Here is a 26,433-nt window from a genome sequence, read left to right on the forward strand (position 1 = left end):
AAAATTAGTATTTTACTACTTCAAAAAGAATGTATAAACCTTACCATTGCACCCTTTATTCTTGCCTTTTATGTTGTACTTGTCATACGTATTATATCTACATACATTGAAAACACTACCAGACAATATTATAATTTTTACTTTCAGCTGTCATACATACTCTAAAGAATTTAGGAGAAAAATAGTTTATTATATCTACCCAGATACTTACCATTTCAGTTGATTTTCTTCATTCTTGAAGTTCCAAGATTTTTTCTGGCATCATTTCCCTTCTGCCTGAAGAACTTTCTTTATCATTTCTTTTAAAGCAAGTCTGCTTACAGTGGGTTCTTCTAGTTTTCCTTCACTGAGAATGTCTGTTTTGCCTTCATTCCTGAAGGATATTTTCAGTGGATATAAAACTCTGGGTTCTGGATTGACTGTTGTTTGTTTGTTTGTTTGTTTGTTGGAGCACTTTAAAAATTTTGTGCCATTGCCTCTGGCCTCCATGGCTTCTGATGAGAAATTCACAGTCATTTGAATTGTTTCCCCTATATAAACACATTATTTTTCTCTAGCTACTTTCAATATTTTTTCACTGTCTTTGGTATTTAGCAGTTTGATTATGAAGTATCTAGGCATGGATTTCTTTGAGTTTATCCTGTTTGGGACTTGCTGAGCTTCTTGAAAGTAGGTTTATGGCTTGCCAAATTTGTGAAGTTTTCAGCCATTTTAATTCTCAACTTTTTTTTTTTTTTTTTTTTTTTTTCCTGCATGGCACTTTTTCCTCTTCTGCTGCTGCTCTGATCACAACAATGTCAGAACTTTTAATATTATTCCCCAAACTCTGCTATTATTTTTTTTAAATTTATCTTTCTCTGTTGTTCACATTAGGTAATTCCTACTTACCTATATCCAAGATAACTCTTTCTCCTTATCATTTCCATTCTTCTTTTGAACCCATCCAGTAAATTTTTGAATTCAGTTATTATATTTTTTCAGTTTTGAAATTTCCATTTTGTACTTTTTTATGTCTCCTGTTTCTTTCACTTCTAAGAATATTTAATTTCACTTCCTTGGAGCGTGGCTATAGTAACTGCTTTAAAGTTAGTGTGATAATTCCAGCATCGAGGTCATCTTGGAGTTGGTGTTCTATTGAGTTTTTTCCTTGCAATTTGTTGAGATTTTACTGTTCTTTGAATGTCAAATAATTTGGGGTTATATCTCAGACATGTTGAATCTTATGAGATCTGGGCTTTGTTTAACTCTATTAAAAAATAGTAATTTTGGGCCGAGCCCGTGGCGCACTTGGTAGAGTGCGGCGCTGGGAGCGCTGCGACGCTGCCGCCGCGGGTTCGGATCCTATATAGGACTGGCCGGTGCACTCACTGGCTGAGTGCCGGTCACGAAAAGGACAAAAAAAAAAAAAAAAAAAATAGTAATTTTGGGGCCGACCCCGTGGCGCACTCGGGAGAGTGCGGCGGGTGGGAGCGCAGTGGTGCTCCCGCCGCGGGTTCGGATCCTATATGGGGATGGCCGGTCACAAAAAGACAAAAAAAAAAAAAATGTAATTTTTTATTTGTTTGTTCTAGCAGGTAATGATTCAGATTCAGTTGCAATTTTTGACTCACCTTATGTGGGCTGTGATTCCAATGTCTGTTCAGTTTTCAAAGCCTTTGCAGTGCTGTTCAGATCTGTCCTGTGTGTGCACCGCTCAGGGGCCAGTCTGGGACCTAAGCAGTGTCCTTTTCTGTAGTTCAGTTCTCAGTGCTTTTGGTGTGCTGTTTAAGGTCAGACCCACACATGTGTAATTTAGGATTAAACCCAGGAATTCATAGACAACTTTATGGGAGCCCTTTCTCCAACTCCCTCATATCTCACCAACAGTCTGTGGCTTCCAGGGTCTCCCAATATAGATGGAGAATAAGGACATGAAAGATATCTTTTCGTGAGGAACAAAGGATGTGCAATATCATTAGTTGTCAGGGAAATACAAATGAAAACCACAATGAAATCACACTCTAGAATGCTTAAAATTTTAAAGTCTGACTAGTTGCTCAAGCAACTTGTTAGATGATGATGCATAGCAGCTGGAATATTTATACATCGCTGGTGGGAATGTGAAAATGGTATTACCTCTTTGGAAAGCAGACAGTTTTTTATAAATTTAAACTTAAACTTACCATATGATTCAGCTGTGTCACTACTCCTAGATGTTTACCCAAAAGACATGAAGACATTTCTCCACACTATAATCTATGCACATCTTAATTCATAATCACCAAAACAAACAAACAAAAAAACAGTAAACAACTGAAATATCCATTACATAATGGATAAACAAATGGATAAACTACATCTATATGATAGAATATACTTACTTAGTAATAAAAAGAACTGTTTATATATGTAATGATACAGATGGATCTCAAAAGAATTATGCTAAGTGAAAGAAGCCAGATATAAAAGGCTATCCACTGTATGATTCCTATTCTGGAGAAGACAAAAATATAGGGAAAGAAATTCAAGTAATGGTTGTCCAGGGCCTGGGAGCTGGGGACAGGGAACTTTCTGGGGTGATGCAAATGTTCTGTATTTTGATTGTGGTAGTAGTTATATGACTGTATACATTCCATTGTACACTTAAATGGGACAAGTTTTACAGCATATAAATTACAACTCCATAGCCTGACTTTTAAAAAAGCTTTAAACCAGCATGTTGATTAGAGAGATTTTCAAAATTGTTTTGAATTGGTTACTTCATACTTGAGTAAAGGGGCATTGTTTAAGAAACTCTATGCTTCAAAGAAGAATAAAATTTAAAGTATCACAAAAAGATTTGTCTTGTATACGCTGCTTTATAACCTTTTTGATTAATATGTGATAAATATCATGACAAAAATAAATGTATGTCTGCAATACTTTAAATGGTTGCATAGTAGCCCGTTTTATATCGTAATTTACTAAACTGGCTCTCCATTTTTTTTTGGATATTTGTTTTTTGTTCTGGGGGATTTTTTTGGCAGCTGGTTGGTATGAGGCTCATATTTGGACATTTAGGTTGTTTCCAGTTTTATTCTGCTTCAATTTAAACACTATAGTCCTCATCTTTATAGCTGTTATCTTAGACTAAATTCTTGGAAAAGGAATTTCTATGTTAAGGTCATGCCTTTTTAAAATATAAACATATTACTAAATTGTTACTTCGAAATATTCTATAATCCTTTTTCATCTGGTTTTTTTTTTTTTCTTGGTCTTTCATTTTCTTCTTAATTTTTTTGATGGTAGTTTTTTGGCTAACTACTTAAGTCTATCATTCTATTCCTTTCATGATTTCATGCTATTTTGATGTCATACTTAGAAGGCCTTTCCTCATCCTGAGAGTATAAAAATATTTATGTTGGCCTCTAGTTTTGTTTATGGTTTCATTTTTACATTAAAGTTCCTATGTATGGATTAAAGTTCCACCTGTATTTTTTGCCACCTAGCTAACCAGTTTTTTTTTCATGTAACAGTTACTAATTTTCTCCCTATAGGTGTTAAATGTCTTTTTAATCATACTCCAAATGCTTTAGTTTCGGTTACTGTGATTTCTGTCTTGTTCTATTTGTCTGTTTATTTTGACATCTGAAATGAAGTGCTTTAGTAAGTATAATTTTATAATATATACTTTAATATCTGGTGCAAGTTCCCACTTATTATTCTTATTTTGTAAATGTTTTCTTAGATATTCTCACCCTTTCTCAGAAATTCTCACAAAGTAATTTTTCCAAATTTACTTCTAGATCATTTTGCCAGTTGCAATAAAAATCTGTTTTTTGCATGATATTTGTAAATTAATTTGGGGGAATTTGATATCTTTCTAAGCCTCCTATCTAGAGACATGATAACTCTTTACTAAAATCTTCTATGTCCCTCAGCAAAATTTTATCATATCTATTTGCATTATACATTCTATAACTTTTCATCCTATATATTTTGTGGGTTTTGTTGCTGAAATCTTTTTATATTTTCTGATTACTGCTGAAATATAATAAAGATAATGATTTTTGTATTGTTTTTAAGTGGTCATTCTTTTATTTCTAATATCATTTTACATGGCTTTTTGTTTAACTTAAATTTGGTCTTATCAAAGGAAAATTTGGGGAATGTATGCCAAGATTTAACTGATATTCTGTATTTCCACTAGATTCTACACTGTGAAGCTAATATTAATGTTGCAGTTAGGTACACTATTCTCTGTAAAATTTTCTCAAATCTATAGGACCTACAAAAAGAGGCTCATCTCCATGAATCTGACCTTTAGTTTTGGATTGTTCATAGAATTATATATTAAAAAAATCAGTGTTTATAGTGTGTGATCTGTAGGACTAGAAGCCACTAAATGTATTTTCTTCTCTTGGAATTAAGTCTTATTTTTAGAAGACTTCTCTACCTCTTCTCTACCTGCTACCCTGGGGGATATATTTATATGTGTCATTGGTTGGAGCTGGCTAGTTATGGTCCTATTAAAGTTTCAGTTAAAAACCTGATAGGTAGCACTCTAAAATGTTACTGTAAACTTGGTCTTCTTGCTGCCTCTTAGCTAGTGTTCTTTAAATTGCTACTGAAGTAAGACAAGGGATAGACAGAAGAATGCTAGAACTCAAACCTGGTGATTATAGTGTTATAAGTAATCTACTTCACTGCCTTCTGGCATAATTAAAGTGTAATTTGGCCACGTTTGCTGTTTAACACAGCTACTAAATTTTACATGTGCAAAAGTACTTACATTAGTTTACATTTACAGTGCTCTGAAATGGTTACTTTTTTGTGTTTTCTGTTTTACTTTCTCACCAAGGCTCTAAACTCTGGATGGAAGTATGTCTCTTATTTATAAATCCCAATAATCTTAGTATAATGTCTTATACACAATGAACATTGTACTGTGACCAATATAGTAGTAAAGTTTGGAAAATATTTTTAATAAATATCATGTACAATGAATAGCATGTGTGAGTCCACAGGTATAAGTGAGACTTACCAAAGATGATCATAGGTTAGCAATGATGAAAGGTGACTAATGTAACCTAGTCACTAAATGTGACTTGGTAGGGATATGAATATCAGCATCCTATTAATTTCCTGCCAGACCCAAAGTGAGTACCAAGATGGTAGAAGATAAGAGAAAGCTAAAAGATAGCCTTGCCTTCTAAGAGAAAAGGTTAAGACCAAATTACTAAGCTTGTGATTATACACCTGTATCTATTCTGGGAAGGCAAAGTCTATTTGACACCTCCACATGGATGTTCAATGGGCATCTCAAAATTAATGCATTAAAAATATATATCTTGGGCTGGCCCATGGCTCACCTGGGAGAGTGTGGTGCTGATAACACCAAGGCCACAGGTTCGGATCCCCATATAGGGATGGCCAGTTGGCTGGCTTGGGAGAGCATGGTGCTGGCAACATCAAGTCAAGAGTTAAGATCCCCTTACCAGTCATCTTTTTTTATTTTTTTAAAAAAAGTCTTAATTTTCCACTACCCCAACCTCCTTTCATTCATTCAACAAATATTTATTGAAAGACTATTGTGTAGCAGGTACTGTTTTAGTGCTTGGAATATCCATCACTGGGTATAACAAAGATCTCTGCTCTCATGCTGCTTATAATCTTATAGAGAGAGGCAGCAGCAAATGAACATAATAGGTAAATTGTTAGGTGTTGTAGAGAAAAATAACAAAGAAAAGGGTTAGAGGAATTGGGATTGTTGGTGGGATGGGCATAGGAATAGTGTTGGAGAGAAGTAAGTGGCAACATTAAGTGTAGAGGTCAGGATGACCTGACCTCATGTCAAGTTGAAATTAGAGCAAAGAGCTGGAGATGAGAGAGTTAGTTGAGCAGGGACATCTGGGGAAAGAGCATTCCAGGCAAAGGGAACAGGTAGAGTTCCCTTTGAGCAAAGGTGTGATATCTGAATTGCCTTTTTAAAAGATCATTCCGACTGCTGAGTAGAAAATGACTGTAGTGGAGCAAAAGAGAAGCATGGAGATGAATTAGAAGATAATGGTAACTTGGATTAATTCCAAAGTTGGGAGGTACATAATGTATCCAGTGAACAGCAAAGAGGCCAGTGTGTCTGTTGCAGAGCCAGTGATGGCGGTAGTATAAAAGGTTAGAGAGGGGAGGGCCGGTGATGAGGGTCAAATCATGTAGGGCTTTCAGCTACTGTAAAGATTTTGGCTTTTAGTCCGAGTCACTGTACTGTTTTGAACAGAGGAATAATATCTGACTTTCATTTTAACAGAATTACTATGACATCTCTGTTGAGAAAAAATATGGAAGGTCAAGGGCAGGAACACGAAAACCATTAGGAGTGATTGCAGAAATCCATACAGACCTATAAATATGTACAATAATTAAGTGTCAATTAATAAGTGTCAAAAAAATTTTCTGAAAAATCCATGCATAGAAATGGTGGAGGCTTATACCAGGGCTGCAGCAATGGAGGTGAGGAGAAATCTTTAGGTTGTGGATATATTTTGAAATTACAGCTAGCGTGATTTTCTGACCCTTTGGAAATGAAATATGACTACAAGTCTTTAAGTTTGTGATATCCAAGTAGAGATATTGAATAGGCAATTGAATATATAAGTCTGGAATCTGGGAATGAAGTCTAGGATGGAGATTGAAATTTGAGAGTTATCAGCCTGTAGGCAATATTTAAAACCATGGGACTGCATGTGACACCAAGGAAATAAGTAAAGTAAGATGAGAGGAAGAAAGACAGAACTGTAGGCATGTCACATCTGTTTCCTTTGTCCTCATTCCTCTTTTCAGCAAATTACACTGCTATCTCCCTAGTTTCTCAAGTCAAAAATCTAGAATTCCTTTTTTATTCCTTATAAAGAAGTGCTTTCTACATCTAAATCTGTCCTCTCATCTCCACTAACAATCTAATCCAAGTTACCATTATCTTCTAATTCATCATCCTGCCTCCCCTTTGCTCCACTACAGTCATTTTCTACTCAGCAGTCAGAATGATCTTTTAAAAAGGCAATTCAGATACCATACCTTTGCTCAAAAACTTCCAGTGTATGAAACAGCAAACATTGTGAATCAATGTTTTGAATCACAAATACTGTAAATCAGTATGAAACATTGTCAAACGTGAAACAACAGAGTTTTAAGTAGCCTATGGAATGGGAAAAAAATATTTGCAAACTGTATATTTGATAAAGGGATTGATACAACTCAACAACAAAAACCATGTAGTCCAATTAATAAATGGGCAAAGGACTTAGACATTTCTCCAAAGAAGATATACAAACGGCCAACGAGCATTTGAAAACATGCTCAGTATCGCTAATCATCAAGGAAATGCAAATCAGAACCAAAGTGAGGTATCACCTCGTACCACTTAGGATGGCCACTATCAAAACAAACAAACAAAAACCCCAGAAAATAGGAAGTATTAGTGAGGGTGTAGAAAATCAGAACCCTTGTGCACTGTTGGTGGGAATTTAAAATGATGCAGCCACTAATGAAAACAGTATGGAAGAAAATGTAGTATATACATAAAATGAAATATTATTCACCCTTAATAAAGGAAGTCCTGTTGTATGCTGCAACATGGATGAACCTTGAGGACATTATGCTAAGTGAAATAAGCCAGTCACAAAAAGACAAAATGTTGCATGCTTCCACTTATATGAGGTATCTAAAGTAGTCAAACTCAGAAACAGAAAGTAGAATGGTGGGTTACCAAGGGCTGGTGGGGGCGGGGAGTCATTCAGTGGATGTAGAGTTTCAGTTTTGCAAGAAGAAAAAGTTATAGAGATCTGTTACACAACAATGTGAATGTAGTTAATACTATTGTACTGTGCACTTAAAAATTATTAAGGTGGTAAATTTTATGGTTTTTTAAAAAACACAATAAAACCAAAACAACAACCCTCTAATGGTTCCTATTGCACTTAGAATAAAATTCCAAACTTCTTACCCAGGCTGCCACAGCCTTATATTATCTTGTTTTGGCCATCTCTCTCCACCTCCTCTTCCTTTGTCCATTATTGTCCAGCCATGGTATACCCTTCTTTCCATTCCTCAAACTCACCAAGCTTTTTTCCTCTGCCTGGAACATTCTTCTCTCTGACTTTTACCAGGCTGGCTCCATCTTGTTTTTCAGATCTTGGCTTAATATGACCTCCTCACAAAGGCTTTTCCTGACCACTTAATCTCTAGTCACCACCAGTCACTAGTTATCATATCACTCTATTTAAATTTTCTACACAGTATTTCTCACTATCTGATACTGTTCTTGTTTATTTTTGTTCACTCTCTGCCTCTCCCATGTAAGAATTTAAGTTATGTGAGTGCAGGGACCTTGTCTGTTTTGTTTATCACTGTATCCCCAACCACCTAGAACAGTGCCTGGCATATAGTAAGAGATCAATAGATGTTTGCTGAATGAAAACTGAACTTTCTAGTCTTAAATTATCATTTTTTGAGAAGGATTGCCCTTTTCCCCAAGCTCCAAACTGGTATTTTAAATTCCTTTTTGGGTATTTCTATCTAAAAATTCTGCAAATACCTGAAACTTAACATGCCCCAAACAAAAATTGTCATACTCCTCTCTGCTCAGTTACTCTTACAAATCTTGTTCCTTCTCTCTGTTAATGGCATCATCATTAGCACAATCAATCAGGCCAAAGGCCCTCTTTGATTCCTTTCTTTCCTTCAACTCCCACCATTTATCAGATCCTGTCAGTGTCTTATCTTGCATCCTTCCCTTCCTGTCCACACAGTTGCCATCACCTTGTTTGAGGCCTAATTTTCACTTGGAGCATTGTATGGGGGTACTTCAAAAAGTCTGTGGAAAAATATAATTGAAAGATAATATGAGGGCTGGCTGGTTGTTCAGTTGGTTAGAGTGTGGTGTTGTAACACCAGGGTCAAGGGTTTGGATCCTCATACAAGCCAGCTGCAAAAAAAAAAAAAAAAAAAAACCCAAACCAAAACAAAACAAAGCCCAGTGAACTCAGAGTCTGAAGAATTAGACACAGACAATCATAAAATACAAGATAAAAACTCCCTCTGCGGTTCTCTGGCAGGGCTGGTGGCATGGGGCGTCCCCGGCCAGTGTTGGGAGGGCAAGGAAGTACGGGCGGGCCGACTGTCACTCCACCACACCCTGGACTCCGGCCCCCGGTAAACTTCCTGTTACTGGGAGGCAGATACCATCTCTGCGGCCACCAGTTTGGAAAAAAGCCTAACGAATTTCTGGTTGGGAATAGTGTGGTAGGAGAGTTCCCAGGTCCGCTTGAACCTGCCGGAGAGCAGGCTGCAGGCGGGCGCTAGACTCGGTTTATACCAGGGGGATACAAAGGTGAACAAGACCCGAGAAAGATCTACACAGTGCTACAAAGGCATCCAGAGAGACCGGTCGTCTGTGCCTAGCAGAAACCTGGTAGACTTCCTGGGCGAGGCGGTGCCGAGCAGGGTCTTGAAGGCCCAGCTGATAGACGAGGGGTGCAGAAGACACACCCCAGCCCAGCACAGTGCGCACAGAGGGCGGAGACGTGCGGCCAGGGAGGCGGAGACTCGACAGAAACCACACACCCGGTGGGGTCGCCACTGCACGATCTAACAGCCTGGGCCAGAGCACACGGAACGGGGAGAAGTCCTGCACAGGAAGTGAAAGCTCAACAGAGATCACACACCCTGTGGTACGTGATCCACCAGCCCAGCAGAGTCCAAGCTGACCAGAAAGGTGGCTCCCCGGAGAAGCCCAAGACCCGAGGCAACCACACACACAAGGCACTAGAGGCCAACTGAGCAGTCACGGAGGGAGCCATACGAAATTGGCAACCACAGCAACATCCTAGTTAGTCATTAGTCTCAAACCGGTGGACTGTGAAACCCCCTGCCACAATGAATAAACACCAAAAAAAAGATACCAGAAATACAAAAACTCAAGAAAGTACACCACCAAAAGTTAATAAATCTCAAACTCTAGATCCTATAGAACAAGAAGCCCTTGAAATAACTGACAAGGAATTCCGAGTGATAATTCTAAGGAAACTGAATGAGATACAAGAAAACTCAGCTAGACATCATGATGAAACGAGGAAAAGTATACAGGACCTGAAAGAGGAAATGTACAAAGAAATCAATGTCCTGAAAAAAAATGTAGCAGAACTTGCTGAACTGAAGAAGTTATTCAGCGAAATAAAAAACACAACGGAGAGTTTAACCAGCAGGCTTGTCGAAGTTGAAGAGAGAACCTCTGAACTTGAAGATGGGCTGTTTGAAATAACACAAGCAGACAAAAAGAAAGAAAAAAGAATCAAGGACATGGAAGAAAATATGAGAGAGATATCAGACAACCTCAAGTGCTCAAATATCCGAGTCATGGGTATTCCAGAATGAGAGGAAAATGGAGATTCCATTGAAAACATATTCAACAAAATAGTGGCAGAAAACTTCCCAGGTATAGGAAAAATCACAGATCTTCAGATCCAGAAAGCTCAACGATCTCCAAACGTATTCAACCCAAAAAGGCCTTCTCCAAGACATGTCATAGTCAAATTGGCAAAACTCAGAGACAAAGAGAGAATCTTAAAAGCTGCAAGAGAGAAGCGTCAAATCACCTATAAGGGAGCCCCAATCAGGTTAACATCAGACTTTTCATCACAAACCCTAAAAGCTAGAAAGGAATGGGATGATATTTTCAAAATACTAAAAGACAAAGATTGCCAGCCAAGAATACTCTACCCTGCAAGGCTATCCTTCCGAAATGAGGGGCAAATAGTATATTTCTCAGACAAACAAAAACTGCGGGAGTTCACTACCACACGACCACCCTTACAAGAAATCCTCAAGGGAGTACTGGGTTTGGTTCCTGAAAAATAACTACCACTGCAATAAAAACCCAAGAAAAATCTAAACCCGCTAGTATAATAAAAATGGCATTCATGAAGAGAAAACAAGCTAACAAAAACACTATCTACAACCTAAGGAACCAACAAACAAAGAAACCAAACTGTAAATCAGAAAGCAAGGAACAAAAGACACCTAAGACAACGAAACAACCAATAAAATGCTAGGAATAAATCAACACCTTTCAATAACAACTCTTAATGTAAAAGGCTTAAATTCCCCAATTAAAAGACACAGACTGGCTGACTGGATCAAAAAGCAGGACCCAACTATATGCTGCCTACAAGAGACCCACCTCACCCATAAAGATTCACACAGACTAAGAGTGAAAGGATGGAAAAAAATTTACCATGCAAACAGAAAAGAAAAACGAGCTGGAGTAGCTATTCTTATATCTGACAAAATAGACTTTAAACTAAAAACCATAAAAAGAGACAATGAGGGACACTACTTAATGATAAAAGGACTGATCCATCAAGAAGACATAACAATCCTAAATATGTACGCACCCAATGTTGGAGCAGCCAGATTTATAAAACAAACTCTATTAGACCTAAAGAAGGAAATAGACACTAATACCATAATAGCAGGGGACCTGAACACCCCACTGTTAATATTAGACAGATCATCTAGGCAAAGAATCAGTAGAGAAACACAAGATCTAAACAAGACTCTAGACCAATTGGAATTGGCAGATATCTACAGAACATTCCACCCAACCATCTCAGAATATTCATTCTTCTCATCAGCACATGGATCATTCTCCAGGATAGATCACATATTAGGTCACAAATCAAGTCTCAGTAAATTCAAAAAAATTGGAATTATCCCATGTATCTTCTCAGACCACAATGGATTAAAACTAGAAATTAATAACAAACAAAACTCTGGAAACTATACAAACACATGGAAATTAAACAGCATTCTACTTAATGACATATGGGTCCAAAAAGAAATCAAGCAGGAAATCAAAAAATTTATTGAAACTATTGAAAACAATGCTACATCATACCAAAACCTGTGGGATACTGCAAAAGCAGTATTGAGGGGAAAATTTATTGCATTAAATGCTCATTTCAAAAGAATAGAAAGATGGAAAGTGAACAACCTAACACTTCACCTTAAAGAACTAGAAAAACAAGAACAATCCAAACCTAAAGTTAGCAGATGGAAAGAAATCATTAAGATCAGAGCAGAACTGAATGAAATTGAAAACCAAAAAACAATACAAAAGATCAACGAATCAAAAAGTTGGTTTTTTGAAAAGATAAATAAAATTGACAAACCATTAGCATGGCTAACAAAAAAAAGAAGAGAGAAGACTCAAATAACAAAAATTAGAAATGAAAAAGGTGATATTTACAACTGATTCATCTGAAATACAAGGAATCATTCGAGACTACTATAAAGAACTATACGCCAACAAATTTGAAAATCTGGAGGAAATGGATAAATTTCTAGACACACACAAGCTCCCAAAACTGAACTGTGAAGATGTAGAAAATTTGAACAGACCAATAACAATAAAGGAGATTGAAGCTGTTATCAGAAGGCTCCCAACAAAGAAAAGCCCAGGACCAGATGGATTCACAGCAGAATTTTACCAAACATTCAAAGAGGAATTGACACCGATTCTTTACAAACTATTCCAAAAGATTGAAACGGACGCAAATCTCCCAAACTCATTCTATGAAGCAAACATCATCCTGATACCAAAACCAGGTAAAGATATAACCAAAAAAGAAAACTACAGGCCGATATCCTTGATGAATATAGATGCAAAAATCCTCACTAAAATACTAGCAAACAGAATACAGCAACACATACGAAAAATTATTCATCACGATCAAGTGGGATTCATCCCAGGGATGCAAGGTTGGTTCAACATACGCAAATCAATAAATGTGATACACCATATTAATAAACTCAAACACAAGGACCATATGATCATCTCTATAGATGCTGAAAAAGCATTTGATAAAGTTCAGCACTCATTCATGACAAAGACCCTCTATAAGTTAGGTATAGAGGGAAAGTATCTCAACATAATTAAAGCCATATATGCCAAACCCACTGCCAGTATCATCCTGAATGGGGAAAAGCTGAAAGCTTTTCCTTTAAGAACAGGAACTAGACAAGGATGCCCACTCTCACCACTCCTATTCAGCATAGTGTTGGAAGTACTAGCCAGAGCAATCAGAGAAGAGAAGGAAATAAAGGGCATCCAGATTGGAAAAGATGAAGTCAAACTGTCCCTGTTTGCAGATGACATGATCCTATATATGGAACAGCCTAAAACCTCTACAAAAAAACGGTTGGAATTGATAAATGATTTCAGCACAGTAGCAGGATACAAAATCAACACACAAAAATCAGTAGCATTTCTTTTCTCCAATAGTGAACATGCAGAAGGAGAAATCAAGAAAGCCTGCCCATTTACAATAGCCAGCCCAAAAATAAAATACTTAGGAATTGAGTTAACCAAGGATGTAAAAAATCTCTATAATGAGAACTACAAACCACTGCTGAGAGAAATTAGAGAGGATACAAGAAGATGGAAAGATATTCCATGCTCTTGGATTGGAAGAATCAACATAGTGAAAATGTCCATACTACCCAAAGTGATATACAAATTCAATGCAATCCCCATCAAAATTCCAAAGACATTTTTCTCAGAAATGGAAAAAACTATTCAGACATTTATATGGAACAATAAAAGACCACGCATAGCCAAAGCAATGCTCAGCAAAAAAAATAAAGCTGGAGGCATAACACTACCTGACTTTAAGCTATACTACAAAGCTATAATAACCAAAACAGTATGGTACTGGCATAAAAACAGACACACTGACCAATGGAATAGAATAGAGAATCCAGAAATCAACCCACACACTTACTGCCATCTGATCTTTGACAAAGGCACCAAGCGTATTCACTGGGGAAGGGACTGCCTCTTCAGCAAATGGTGCTGGGATAACTGGATATCCATATGCAGGAGAATGAAACTAGATCCATACCTCTCACCGTATACTAAAATCAACTCTAAATGGATTAAGGATTTAAATATACACCCTGAAACAATAAAACTTCTTAAAGAAAACATAGGAGAAACACTTCAGGAAATAGGACTGGGCACAGACTTCATGAATACGACCCCAAAAGCACGGGCAACCAAAGGAAAAATAAACAAATGGGATTATATCAAACTAAAAAGCTTCTGCACAGCAAAAGAAACAATTAACAGAGTTAAAAGACAACCAACAGAGTGGGAGAAAATATTTGCAAAATATACATCTGACAAAGGATTAATATCCAGAATATATAAGGAACTCAAACAACTTTACAAGAAGAAACAAGCAACCCAATTAAAAAATGGGCAAAAGAGCTAAGTAGGCATTTCTCTAAGGAAGATATACAAATGGCCAACAGACATATGAAAAAATGCTCAGCATCACTCAGCATCCGGGAAATGCAAATCAAAACCACATTGAGATACCATCTAACCCCAGTTAGGATGGCTAAAATCCAAAAGACTATGAACGATAAATGCTGGCGAGGCTGCAGAGAAAAAGGAACTCTCAAACATTGTTGTTGGGACTGCAAAATGGTGCAGCCTCTATGGAAAATGGTATGGAGGTTCCTCAAACAATTGCAGATAGATCTACCATACGACCCAGCTATCCCACTGTTGGGAATATACCCAGAGGAATGGAAATCATCAAGTCGAAGGTATACCTGTTTCCCAATGTTTATCGCAGTACTCTTTACAATAGCCAAGAGTTGGAACCAGCCCAAATGCCCATCATCAGATGAGTGGATACGGAAAATGTGGTACATCTACACAATGGAATACTACTCAGCTATAAAAACGAATGAAATACTGCCATTTGCAACAATATGGATGGACCTTGAGAGAATTATATTAAGTGAAACAAGTCAGGCACAGAAAGAGAAATACCACATGTTCTCACTTATTGGTGGGAGCTAAAAATTAATATATAAATTCACACACACACACACACACACACACACACACACACACACACAAAAACCGGGGGGGGGGGAAGAAGATATAACAACCACAATTATTTGAAGTTGATAGGACAAGCAAACAGAAAGGACATTGTTGGGGGGGAGGGGGAGGGAGAAGGGAGGGAGGTTTTGGTGATGAGGAGCAATAATCAGCTACAATGTATATCGACAAAATAAAATTTAAATAAATAAATAAATAAATTAATTAATTAATTTTAAAAAATTTTAAAAAATACAAGATAAAAAAGAAAGATAATATGAATCTTTCCGTTATCTTTTTAAAGTAACCTCATAAAAACTGCCTAAGTGGGCTTTTTGCTTCTAAACTCTCTCCTCTCCAGACCATGCTACTTTCTATCCATCATGCTGCTTTTCTGTTCAAAACAAACAAGCAAACAAAATATAGTCTTTTTTTTTTTAAGCCTTGGAATGCCAAAGAAGTCTTTATCCTCAGCCTTTTAGACCATGCTTATCTTAGCCTGACCTTTCACTACATCCCTGAAGCCCTGTGCTTCTGCCCTAATATTGTGGCCTTAGCAGCCTTATTGCCGTTCATCAGCATATATCAGGCTTTCCTACCATACACCTTTACAAAGCCATTTCCTCTGACTAGAATGCTCCTGAACCCCCACGTCCCTTTTTGACTCATAGTTTTACCCATTTTTCTTTAAGACCTGACCACAAAACCGCCTTCCCCAGGAAGCCTTTCTAGATCTTCCCTTGACCCTAAAATTGGAACTAGTAGTATGGGCCCATAATGTCACTATTATTATTATTATTATTGTTATTGTTGTTGTTGTTATTATTATTATTATTATTATTATTATTATTACTTTGTGTGTGTGTGTGTGCCTGGCCGGTACAGGAATGTTATTTTTTTATTATGGTACAATATACATACAGGAAATATAAAATTTACCATTTTAACAATTTTTAAGTGTACAGTTCACTGGCATCAAGTACATTCACATTGCTGTACAACCATACCCCAGTCCTCTATTATCATGTTTATATTAATTGTTTATGGATATAGTTGTCTCTTCCTCTAGATTGTAAACAAAAACTTGGCCTTCTTGATGTTTGATTAACATGCATGAACATGAATATAATTTGATAATCTCCCTCATGTATCCTGAGATTAGACTGCACGTCACCAGCATAAGTGTGATCCTACTCGGGTAACTTTGGATTGTGTTTGTTTCTTCTTTATATTTTTAAAAACAGCATCGGCTGGAGTTAACAGAGTCCTGCATTTTAAAAATGTTCTTTGCTCAATTTCTTCTTTACTTATTTTTTATGCTTTACCTAGCTTTTTTAACCTGGCTTTTTTGTCCCAACAATATTCTGCAAATATATCAATGAAATGAAGCATGTTGTGTTAGGTAAGGTAAACATGTTTCAAGAGCTAGATGTTTCTCAAAGCACATAATGAAACTTCATCAGAAATGAGATTAAGAGTTCAGTTTTCAATAACATTGCTACTATTTTATTTCTGTCAAAGTTTTGTTAATTTTGCTGTCTTGTTTGCTTTTCTTTACTATTTTCTAAGCCCCTGTTCTTTGATGAACTCCTAATAAACTGTGCTTTTTAGACTGTGACATTGACTTTTCTTCAGACGCAAGTTTCAGAATTGTCTTTTTTTCCCCCAAGCATTCTCTCCCTGCGTTTTCTCTTATAATCACATTAACAGGTATTTTAATCATCATAGAATCTGAGACTTGGAAGGTCCTTTGTGATCATCTAATGCTCACTTTGCAACAAGTAAAGACCCATGTGAATGCCAAAGGGTTCTCACCCAGTGAGTAGCGGAAGAACCTATGACTCAAACATATCTGTTGGTGCTAAGTCACTGAAGGAAATCATTCTCCTCCCTTCCAATCTGAAGGATCCTGTGTAACATCATATGAGATGCATGAGGGGCTGGGGAAAAATGACCCTTAAAATTCACATTTGTACTTTGCCCTGTCAGAGGGGAAAAAAAATCTCTTTGGAGAAGGTTGAAGGAAAGAATCCCCCTTGCCAGGCATAGGTATATCCAGGATTCTAATGAATAGTGGGCTTCGATGGAGCCAAACCTAGATGTGAGGAAATTAAGTGACAGGAATGATAGGCTTTGTACAAAATGAGTGTGCGGCCTTATATGAGTATAGATGTAAAGTGGTGAAGGGGTTCATCATGGATACTAATTCCCCTCTTAATTCCATCTTCCATTAAACACATTTTGAAAGAGTTTTTTGTGTCTTTTATTTTTCCCCGATTTGTGTAGCTGTGCCCCCTAGATATAGTCTATTTTTCACTTGCCACTTTCTTGATAAAGGGCAGTACAATTAGAATAGTAGGTACTTAATAATGCTTTGGCATGAATTATGTCCCCCCCCAAACCCCCTGAAGCTTGAATTGTGTCCCTGAAGTTTTATGTAGTAGAAACTTAGCCCCCACTGTGACTGTTAAGAGGGTGGGAAATCGTATTATGGTAATTGAAATGTGGAGCCTTGAAGAGGTGATTAGATTGTGGGACCATACTGTAGTGAAAGGATTAAAAATGGTGGTCAGGCTTTCAAAGAAGAGAGTTTGTCTTTGTCTCTGCTCTCTCTGCTTCCACCATCTTGCAATGTGAGACCCCTGGGTCACTGTCACCATCACCAGATGGACTTTGGACTTCCCAGCCTCATAAACTGTAAGCAATAAATTTCATTTTCTTTATAAAATACCCAGTTCCATGTATTTTGTTATAAGCAACAGAAACGGACTAATACAATGTATATCCTTCATTGTCATTCTGTTATAAATCTTAACCTCTTTGTGCCTCACTTCTTACATCTGTAAAATGAGTGAAATACCTACCTCATATAATTTTTGTAAAGATTAAATGTTAATACACATAAAGCTTTTAGAACAGGTTCTGGCATAGAGTAAACACTCAAATTGTAGACCTATGATCATTATAGTTATTGTTATTAACTGATGTATTCATACTCTTCATAACTGTTCATCCTATCAGTTAAGTGTGTTTACTTTATGTATATTCCTTTTCAATGTATATTCCTTTAACCTTCCTTCTTAGTTTTCTCTATAATTCAAGAGGCTTCTTCAGTTTCAAGCAATTTAATGAAAAGAAAATTTATACATGCAGAGATGGTTGATTTAATTTCTTCAAGGTTTTTGGAGAATTTCGTTCATTCTGAGAATACACTTATTTTTCCTTCATGTTACAGGTGGTATGCAAGATTACAATTATGTGTGGGCCAACTGTTTTGAGATCACATTAGAACTGTCTTGTTGCAAGTACCCACCTGCTTCACAGCTTCGACAGGAATGGGAGAACAATCGTGAGTCTTTGATCACATTGATTGAAAAGGTAAAAGTAGATGACTGGAAGTTTGGGCTATAGAAATGATGGATTAAATAAGGGGGAAATTTGGTCTATATTAGATATCCTTTATTTTATTTATCTGTTTTTATTATTTAAGATTATAGATTACCTTTAGTGATTATTAGATTATGATTTATTAAAATATATTCTATATCAGGAAATGTGCTTGCTCTAGAAAAAATTTTTTAAATTAAAAAAAAACTCTAGCTCTACCTTGCCTGTCCTTCACCCCCAGTGCTCTGCTTCACAGGGCTCCATTTGCCTATCTTTACAAACTGAAATAATTAGCCAAATTTGTACACAGGTTCTTACAATGTCATGTGATTATATTTGCTAGAGAGTCTTTACCACTGTATGAACCATGGACATCTTTTAATTTAAACATCAGATAGGCTAGTACAGCTGTTGTATATACCAGAAATTATACCTTGTTGATAAAATTAGAAGCCTGGCTTTGAGGATAGGGAATTTCAAAAGCACCTTACTAGTGGAGAGTTCAGACATGTATGACTTAAGTTTAAAGATTTAATACTTTTGTCTACATATTATTTCAAGGGATTGGAAAATGTTTAGGGGAGACAGAGAAGTAACCATAGTTTTTAGAAATCCTAGCATCAATGCAGAGGGAAATAATGCTTTCTTGCTTTCTGAATTAATTGTCTCTGGTCTTTGATTCTTTTTTTTTTTAGGTCCATATTGGAGTTAAAGGATTTGTTAAAGATTCAGTTACAGGATCTGGTTTAGAGAATGCAACTGTCTCAGTGGCTGGTATTAATCATAATATCACAACAGGCAGATTTGGTGATTTTCACAGATTACTTGTTCCTGGAACTTATAACCTTACAGTAGTTTTAACTGGGTAAGAATTTAAACTATCCCCATACGAGCCAGCTGCCAAAAGAAAAGAATTTAAACTATACTCTTAATTAAAATGTCAAGCCTCAATTTTATATCAAAGACAGAAGTATAGTGTGGTAAATGTTATTTGCTCTATCTTTTATTTTTCCTTATTTTCTGATTTTTCTCCTTTTATAATGAGAAAATACTATCGTGGAGTTTTTTGTTATGTAATCTAACAGTACAACTGGATGTGAATCATAGTTGTAGCATGGGTGGAAGGACAGTTTTAAAAGCTTGTAAAGGTGCTCAGCTGTGTAAAGCATTGCCTCAAGGCTAATTGAATACAAGAGTAGAAGAAACCCAGGGCTCTGTAAATAAATGACATTTTGAAGAACTGTTTTATCACCACCTTTCTAATATGTTAAATGAGTGGTTTCCCACCTCCCTAGAAACCTTTCTGGAAGCTCACTTTGATAAGGATTTAACTGATAATCTTTAATTTAATTTGGAACTTTCCTACCTGGGAAAGAAGTTGGAATGCCAATTTGATAAGGCACTGCAAAGAATTGGATAATTTATTGCTTCTTTGAATATTGTAGCAGTAGTTATAATGGAGTAACAACCTCCTTCTTTCCTCTGAATGTAATTTTCTATAAGCATTCTAGTGTGGTACCTCAGAAGATTTGGTAAGAGAAATAAGTCTTTAAAGACTTAACCTGAGATTCTCCGTGAGATAACATCCTAAATCTCTTAAATTTACACATCTATCTTTATTTAGATTGAGTTTTGATAGACCACTAAGTACAAGAGTATGAAAAGGCTACTGTGCTTTTTATAATGTTGATGCATTGTGTTTCTTAACTCCAAGCCATCTACACTTTCAAACTTTTTTTTTTCAGGTATATGCCATTGACTGTTTATAATATAGTGGTGAAAGAAGGACCAGCCACACAGGTGGATTTTTCCCTTCGGCCAACTGTGACTTCATTAATCCCTGACACAACTGAGGCTGTCGCAACTGCTAGCACAGTTGCTATACCTAATATTCCTTCTGAAACATCATCTTCCTACCAGCCAATTCAGCCAAAGGACTTTCACCACCATCATTTCCCTGATATGGAAATCTTCTTGAGAAGGTTTGCCAATGAATATTCTAACATCACTCGGCTTTATTCATTGGGAAAATCAGTGGAGTCAAGAGAACTTTATGTGATGGAGATATCTGATAATCCAGGTGTCCATGAACCAGGTAATTGGTATGGTCTTATACATAATTTCACTAGTGCCTCTCAAAACTATGTACTATATTGCTGTGTTTAATTCTGTAAGGTCACTGATAGTATGTATAACTGGAACTAAAAGAATGAAAGAAAATCTAGCCATTTCTTTTTCCCAGAAAGAAGAAAATCCATTTGATTGTTCATATTAGGCATAGTATTTAATATGTGCATAAATTAGATTTCTTCTGCTAATAGTATTTTTATTTTCATATTATCTGGCATGTATATGCTTTGAGCCTGCTCAGATGTATATATTAGGAAAGAAGCTGCTTTATTAGATGTTTATGAAGGTTTTTCCTGCTTCCTTTGCCGAAATAAATGCTTCCTTTAATTTTTAGTTCAGGATTCATATATGTTGAGGGAAAAACCCAAGAGAATCAATGATAACTGAAAAGGAAAAAAACTTTTCCATGTAATTATTTTGTTTTCAGGTGAACCAGAATTTAAGTACATTGGAAATATGCATGGAAATGAAGTGGTTGGGAGAGAACTGCTGTTGAACCTCATCGAATATCTTTGTAAGAACTTTGGGACAGACCCTGAAGTAACAGATTTGGTTCGTAGTACTAGAATTCACCTTATGCCATCCATGAATCCTGATGGATATGAAAAGTCCCAGGAAGGTAAAGAATAGCTGTCTATTAATGCTTAATCTTTTGATTATCATATGGCATGATTATTTGGGGGTAGAAAAGAATTTGACCTGGTTGTTTCTCTGGAATTTCTTCCTGTTTTAGTTTTACAATTTATAATTGGTTTTAGCTTTTCTATTCTTGTAAGATAGGCCAGTCCATTCAATAATTATGGCGCTTTGGCAATAGCTCTTATTTACTAAAAGTAGTATAAGATTTTTACCAATTGTTCCATTTTAACAGCAGTTCTTATTAAGTTATTGTATTGGGAACTTTATTTCGTAAGTTAAAAATCAAGCCAGATATCTTTTGAAGCCAGTGATTCTGATTTGACTCTCAGTTCTACACGGCATGCATATTCTAAACCTGCTAAATTATTGACTTCGCATTCTTCTGCCTCCTCTGGGCAAGCCCATTGTCTCTCCTGGGACAATATAGTCAGGGCTGGAAGAGCAAGCTTACACAGACCACTTTATGTACAACACTAGCAGAATGAGAATCCATCTTTTCCCAGCCCACAATTCCTTCTAGGCAGTGATACCTGTCAGCAGAATAGGCAACACAAGATGAATATGCAACCACATGGTTTATTACTCTCACTGACATGACGAAAGGAAAATCAACTGGTCATTAATACCCAGAAGTGCTCTTCGATGAATAGGCTCAAGTTAACCCTTATACTATTATTCAGATTCTTTCCCTAAGGACCTCATTCTTTTTGTGACCTCATCACAAATCTCTCCCATGTTCCTCCTCAAACATTTCTGAAAGATGGAACTAATTACAACTGGTGAGCTGTCCAGTTTTCTTCATTCACTTGCATTTTTCCTCATTATAATGACAATAATAGGGCTCCCACCCTATATTAAAATGGAATATGCACAATTAAGCTTAAGTTGAACCCTTTTTCCACCAGATTAAATTTCCAACTTTGTTCTTGTATAACTTTACCTTTTCATGATCACTTTAATGTATGCACATCACAATTTTCTTTTCTTTTGATCTGTTTCTTATCATGTCTTAGTGAGCTGTATGCAAGTATGATAGAGTCCCCTCTGATCAGTAATGCCTCTTAACGTTGTGTTCATGTCATTATATGTGGATTATTGACAGTAGAGCAGTGTTGTAATATAATTTGTATGACTGAATTTTTTCCTCTCAAAGTATGACCAAAGGGCAAAACCAAAAGGGTAATGGTTTTACCTCTCTGTTCAAAAGATCTGGAAGAGATGCATTTTTTAAATGCACAGTGTGAAAAAGATGTGTTTTAACCATAGTGTGATTAATAATAGTGAAGCCTGATGTGTTCACACTTACTTTTGAGTTAAGGTAGCTGAAGGTCGTGTGTGTTGGGTTAAAATATAAGTAGAACATGGCTTAAGTTTGAATTCTTTGTGGTGCAGGAGATTCAATTGGTGTAACTGGCAGAAACAACAGCAACAACTTTGACCTGAACCGAAATTTTCCAGACCAGTTTGTTCAGATCACAGATCCTACCCAACCAGAAACTATTGCTGTAATGAGCTGGATGAAGGCCTATCCATTTGTACTGTCTGCAAACCTGCATGGAGGTATGACAGCTTTATATTTCACTGATTAGTTCTTGTTGACAGCATTTGAAAGTCCTGGTGGAATCTTATCTGTTTATAGTCTTAGGCTTTCTTCAAATAAGTATCCTGTTATTACTTTCATGGCACACAACAAGAATGGTCTTTTCTCATTACTTTTCAGGCCAGTTTCCTGACTGTTTTTCCTCTCCCTCTTTCTCTATTTTTATTTATTATAGTTGACACATTATAATTGTACATATTTATGGGGTACAATCTCATGTTTTGATACACATATATGTTGTATAATGATCGAGTCAGGGTTGTTAGTGTATCCATCACCTCATGCATTTATCATTTCTTTGTGAGAGAACATTCAAAAGCCTCTCCTCTAACTATTGTGTAATATGCAAAATTTAACTGTTATCCATAGCACCCTACTGTGCAATAGAACACCAAAATTTGTTTCTCCTATCTAATTATAATTTTGTACCTGTTGGCCAACCTCTTCCTGTTTTGCCTTCCTCCCTCCCCTCCCCAGTCTCTGGTGACCACTGTTTTACTCTCTGCCTCTATAATATCACCTTTTTTTTTTTCTTAATATTCTACATGTGAGTGAGATCATGTGGTATTTGTCTTTCTGTACCTGGCTTACTTCACTTAACATAATGTCCTCCAGGTCCATCTATGTTGCTGTGAATGACAGAACCTCATTCTTTGTTATAACTGGATATTCCATTGTGTATATATACACCACATATTTTTTATCCATTCACCTGTTGTTGGACACTTAGGGTGATTCTATATCTTGGCTAATGTAAATTATGCTGCAGTATACTGGGGAGTTCAGATATCTCTTCAACATATTGATTTCATTTCCTTTAGGTATACCCAGTAGTGGGATTGATGGATCATGTAGGAATTCTATTTTTAATTTTGTGAGTAACCTCCATGCTGTTTTCCATAATGGCTATACTAGTTTACATTCCCACCAACAGTGTGCAAGTGTTCGCTTTCTCCACATCCTCACCAACACTTGTTTTATTTTGACTTTTGATAATAGCCATTTTAACTGGAGTGAGGTGGTATCTCTGTTGTTTTGATTTGCATTTCCATGATTAGTGATGTTGAGCATTTTTTCATATGCCAGTTGACCATTAATATGCCTTCTTTTAAGAAATATTTATTAAGATCCTTTGCCCATTTCCCAATTGGGTTATTTGCTTTTTTGCTGTTGAGTTGTTTAAGTTTCTTATATATTCTTGATATTAACCCCTTGTCAGAAGTATAGTTTGCAAATATTTTCTCCCATTCTGTCTCTTTACTCTGTTAACAGTTTTCTTTGATGTACAAAAGATTTTTAGTTTGATGTAATCTCACTTGTCTATTTTTGCTTTTTGTGCTTTTAAAGTCTTTTTAAAAAAATCCTTGCCCACCTGCATGTCAAGAATCATTTCCCCTATGTTTTCTTCGTGTAGTTTCATAGTTTTGGGTTGTACATTTAAATTTTTTATTCATTTTCAGTTGGTTTTTGTATGTGATGAGAGGTAGGGGTCTAGTCTCATTCTTCTGCATGGGGATATCCTTTTTTCTCTGCACCATTTATTGAAGAGACTTTTTCCCAATATGTATTCTTGGCCCAAAAACAAATTTATCTTTGTCAAAGACCAGTTGGCTTTAGGTGAGCAAATTTATTTCTGGGCTCTCTATCCTCCTCCATTGGTCTATGTGTCTATAGCTTTATAGTATAATTTGAAATTAGGTAATGTGATGCTTCCAGCTTTGTTTTTCTCAGGATTGCTTTGGCTATTTTGGGTCTTCTCTGGTTCCATATGAATTTTAGGATTGCTTTTTCTATTTCAGTGAGGAATGTAATTGGTATCTTCATAGGGATTGCATTAAGTCTGTAGATTGCTTAGGATAGAATGGTCATTTTAGCAATATTAATTCTTCCAATCTATGAACATGGGATATCTTTCAATTTGTGTCCTCTTCAATTTCTTTCTTCAAAGTTTTATAGTTTTGAGTGTAGAGGTCTTTTACCTCCTTGGTTAGGTTTTTTCTAAGGGTATCATTTTATTTACAGTTAGTGTAAAAGGGATTGTTTTCTTGATTTCTTTTTTCAGATAGTTCGGTGTTAGTATATAGAGATGCTACTGACTTTTGTATGTTGATTTTGTATCCTGCAACTTTACTAAATTTGTTTGTTAGATCTAACAGTTTTTTTGTGGCATCTTAAGGTTTTTCCATATATTAAATCATGTTGTGTGCAAACAGGGACTTCCTGTTTGACTTCCTCCTTTCCAATTTGGATGCCTTATATTTCTTTCTCTTGTTTAATTGCTTTGGCTAGGACTTCCATTGCTATGTTAAATAATGTGGCGAAAGTGGGCATTCTTGTCTTGTTCCTGATCAAGGGGCAATTTAATCTTCAATGGGGTGTGGGGGGTGTCCAATCTACAGTACCAAGCTTGCATTCCTGGGATAAATCCCACTTGATCATAAGGAATGCTCTCATTAATGTGCTGCTGAATTCTGTTTGCTAGTATCTTGTGGAGAATTTTTACATTTATCTTTGTCAGTGATATTGGCCTGTAATTTTCTGTTTTTTGTCCTTGTCTGGTTTTGGAATCAGAGTAATGCTGGTCTAGTAAAATGAGTTGGGAAGTATTCTTTCCTCTTCAATTTTCTGGAATAATATGATGAGAATTGGTATTAGTTCTTCCTTAAATGTTTGGTGGAATTAATCAGTGAAACAATCAGGTCCTGGGATTTTCTTTGATGGAAGACTTTGTATTACTGATTCAATTTCCTCACTTGTTATTGGTCTGTTCAGAATTACTGTTTCTTCATAATTTAATCTTGGTTTTGTATTTGTCCAGGAATTTATCCATTTCTTCTGTGTTATCAAATTTGTTGGCATATAGTTGTTCATAATAGTCTCTTATGACCCTTTGTGTTTTTTGGTATCAGTTTAATGTCTCTTTTTTCATTTCTCTTTTTTTTTTATTGAAGCATAACTGATTATACATATTTTGGGGGTACTCCTTTTTCATTTCTAATTTTGTTTGAACCTTCTTTTTTTCTTGGTTGATCTAGCTAAAGGTTTGTCAGTTTTGTTTCTCTTTTCAAAAAACCAAGTCTTCATTTTGCCAGTTTTGAATTGTTTCTTTAGTTTCTATTTCATTTATTTCAGCTCTGAGCTTTATTATTTCTTTCCTTCTGACAATTTTGATTTAGTTTCTTGTTTTTTTAATTTCTTGAGGTGCATCATTAAGTTTTTTATTAGAAATCTTTCTGCTTTTTTGATAAATGCCTTTATTGCTATGAACCTTCTTCTTAGAACTGCTTTTGTCATGTCCCATAAGTTTTGGTATGAGTGTTTTCATTCTCTTTTGTCTCAAGGAATTTTTTAATTTAACGTTTAATTTCTTCATTGATCCATAAGTTGTTTAGGAACATGTTGTTTAATTTCCATGTATTTATAAAGTTTCTGAAGTTTTTCTTGTTGTTGATTGCTAGTTTTATACCATTGTGGTCAGAAAAGATAATTGATATGATCTCTATCTTTTAAAATTTGCATAGACTTGTTTTGTGGCCTAACATATGATCTATCCTGAATAATATTCTGTGTGAGGTTGAGAAGAATGTGTATTCTGCAGCTCTTGTATTTAACATTCCATAAATGTCTGTAAGGTCTGTTTGGTCTATGGTACACTTTAAGTCAGCTGTTTCTTTGTCTATTTTCTGTCTAGATGATTTGTACATTGTCAAAAGTGGGTGTTGAAGTACCCTACTATTGTTGAATTGTAGTCTATCTCTCCCCTTAG

General features: G+C 36.1%; 1 protein-coding gene across 1 annotated transcript in view; it reads left to right on the forward strand.

The window, feature by feature from the left end:
* CPD (carboxypeptidase D) overlaps positions 1 to 26,433 on the forward strand; it is an 82,727-nt gene that overhangs the window by 19,396 nt on the left and 36,898 nt on the right. Inside the window, exons 3-7 of the mRNA XM_063110462.1 lie at positions 18,147 to 18,289; positions 18,994 to 19,163; positions 20,044 to 20,393; positions 20,856 to 21,047; positions 22,460 to 22,627. Of these exons, the coding sequence (XP_062966532.1) occupies positions 18,147 to 18,289; positions 18,994 to 19,163; positions 20,044 to 20,393; positions 20,856 to 21,047; positions 22,460 to 22,627 (1,023 nt within the window). The remainder of the gene's footprint in view (positions 1 to 18,146; positions 18,290 to 18,993; positions 19,164 to 20,043; positions 20,394 to 20,855; positions 21,048 to 22,459; positions 22,628 to 26,433) is intronic.

This window comes from Cynocephalus volans, chromosome 10 (genome assembly GCF_027409185.1).
Source record: "Cynocephalus volans isolate mCynVol1 chromosome 10, mCynVol1.pri, whole genome shotgun sequence".
Classification (NCBI taxonomy): Eukaryota; Metazoa; Chordata; class Mammalia; order Dermoptera; family Cynocephalidae; genus Cynocephalus; species Cynocephalus volans.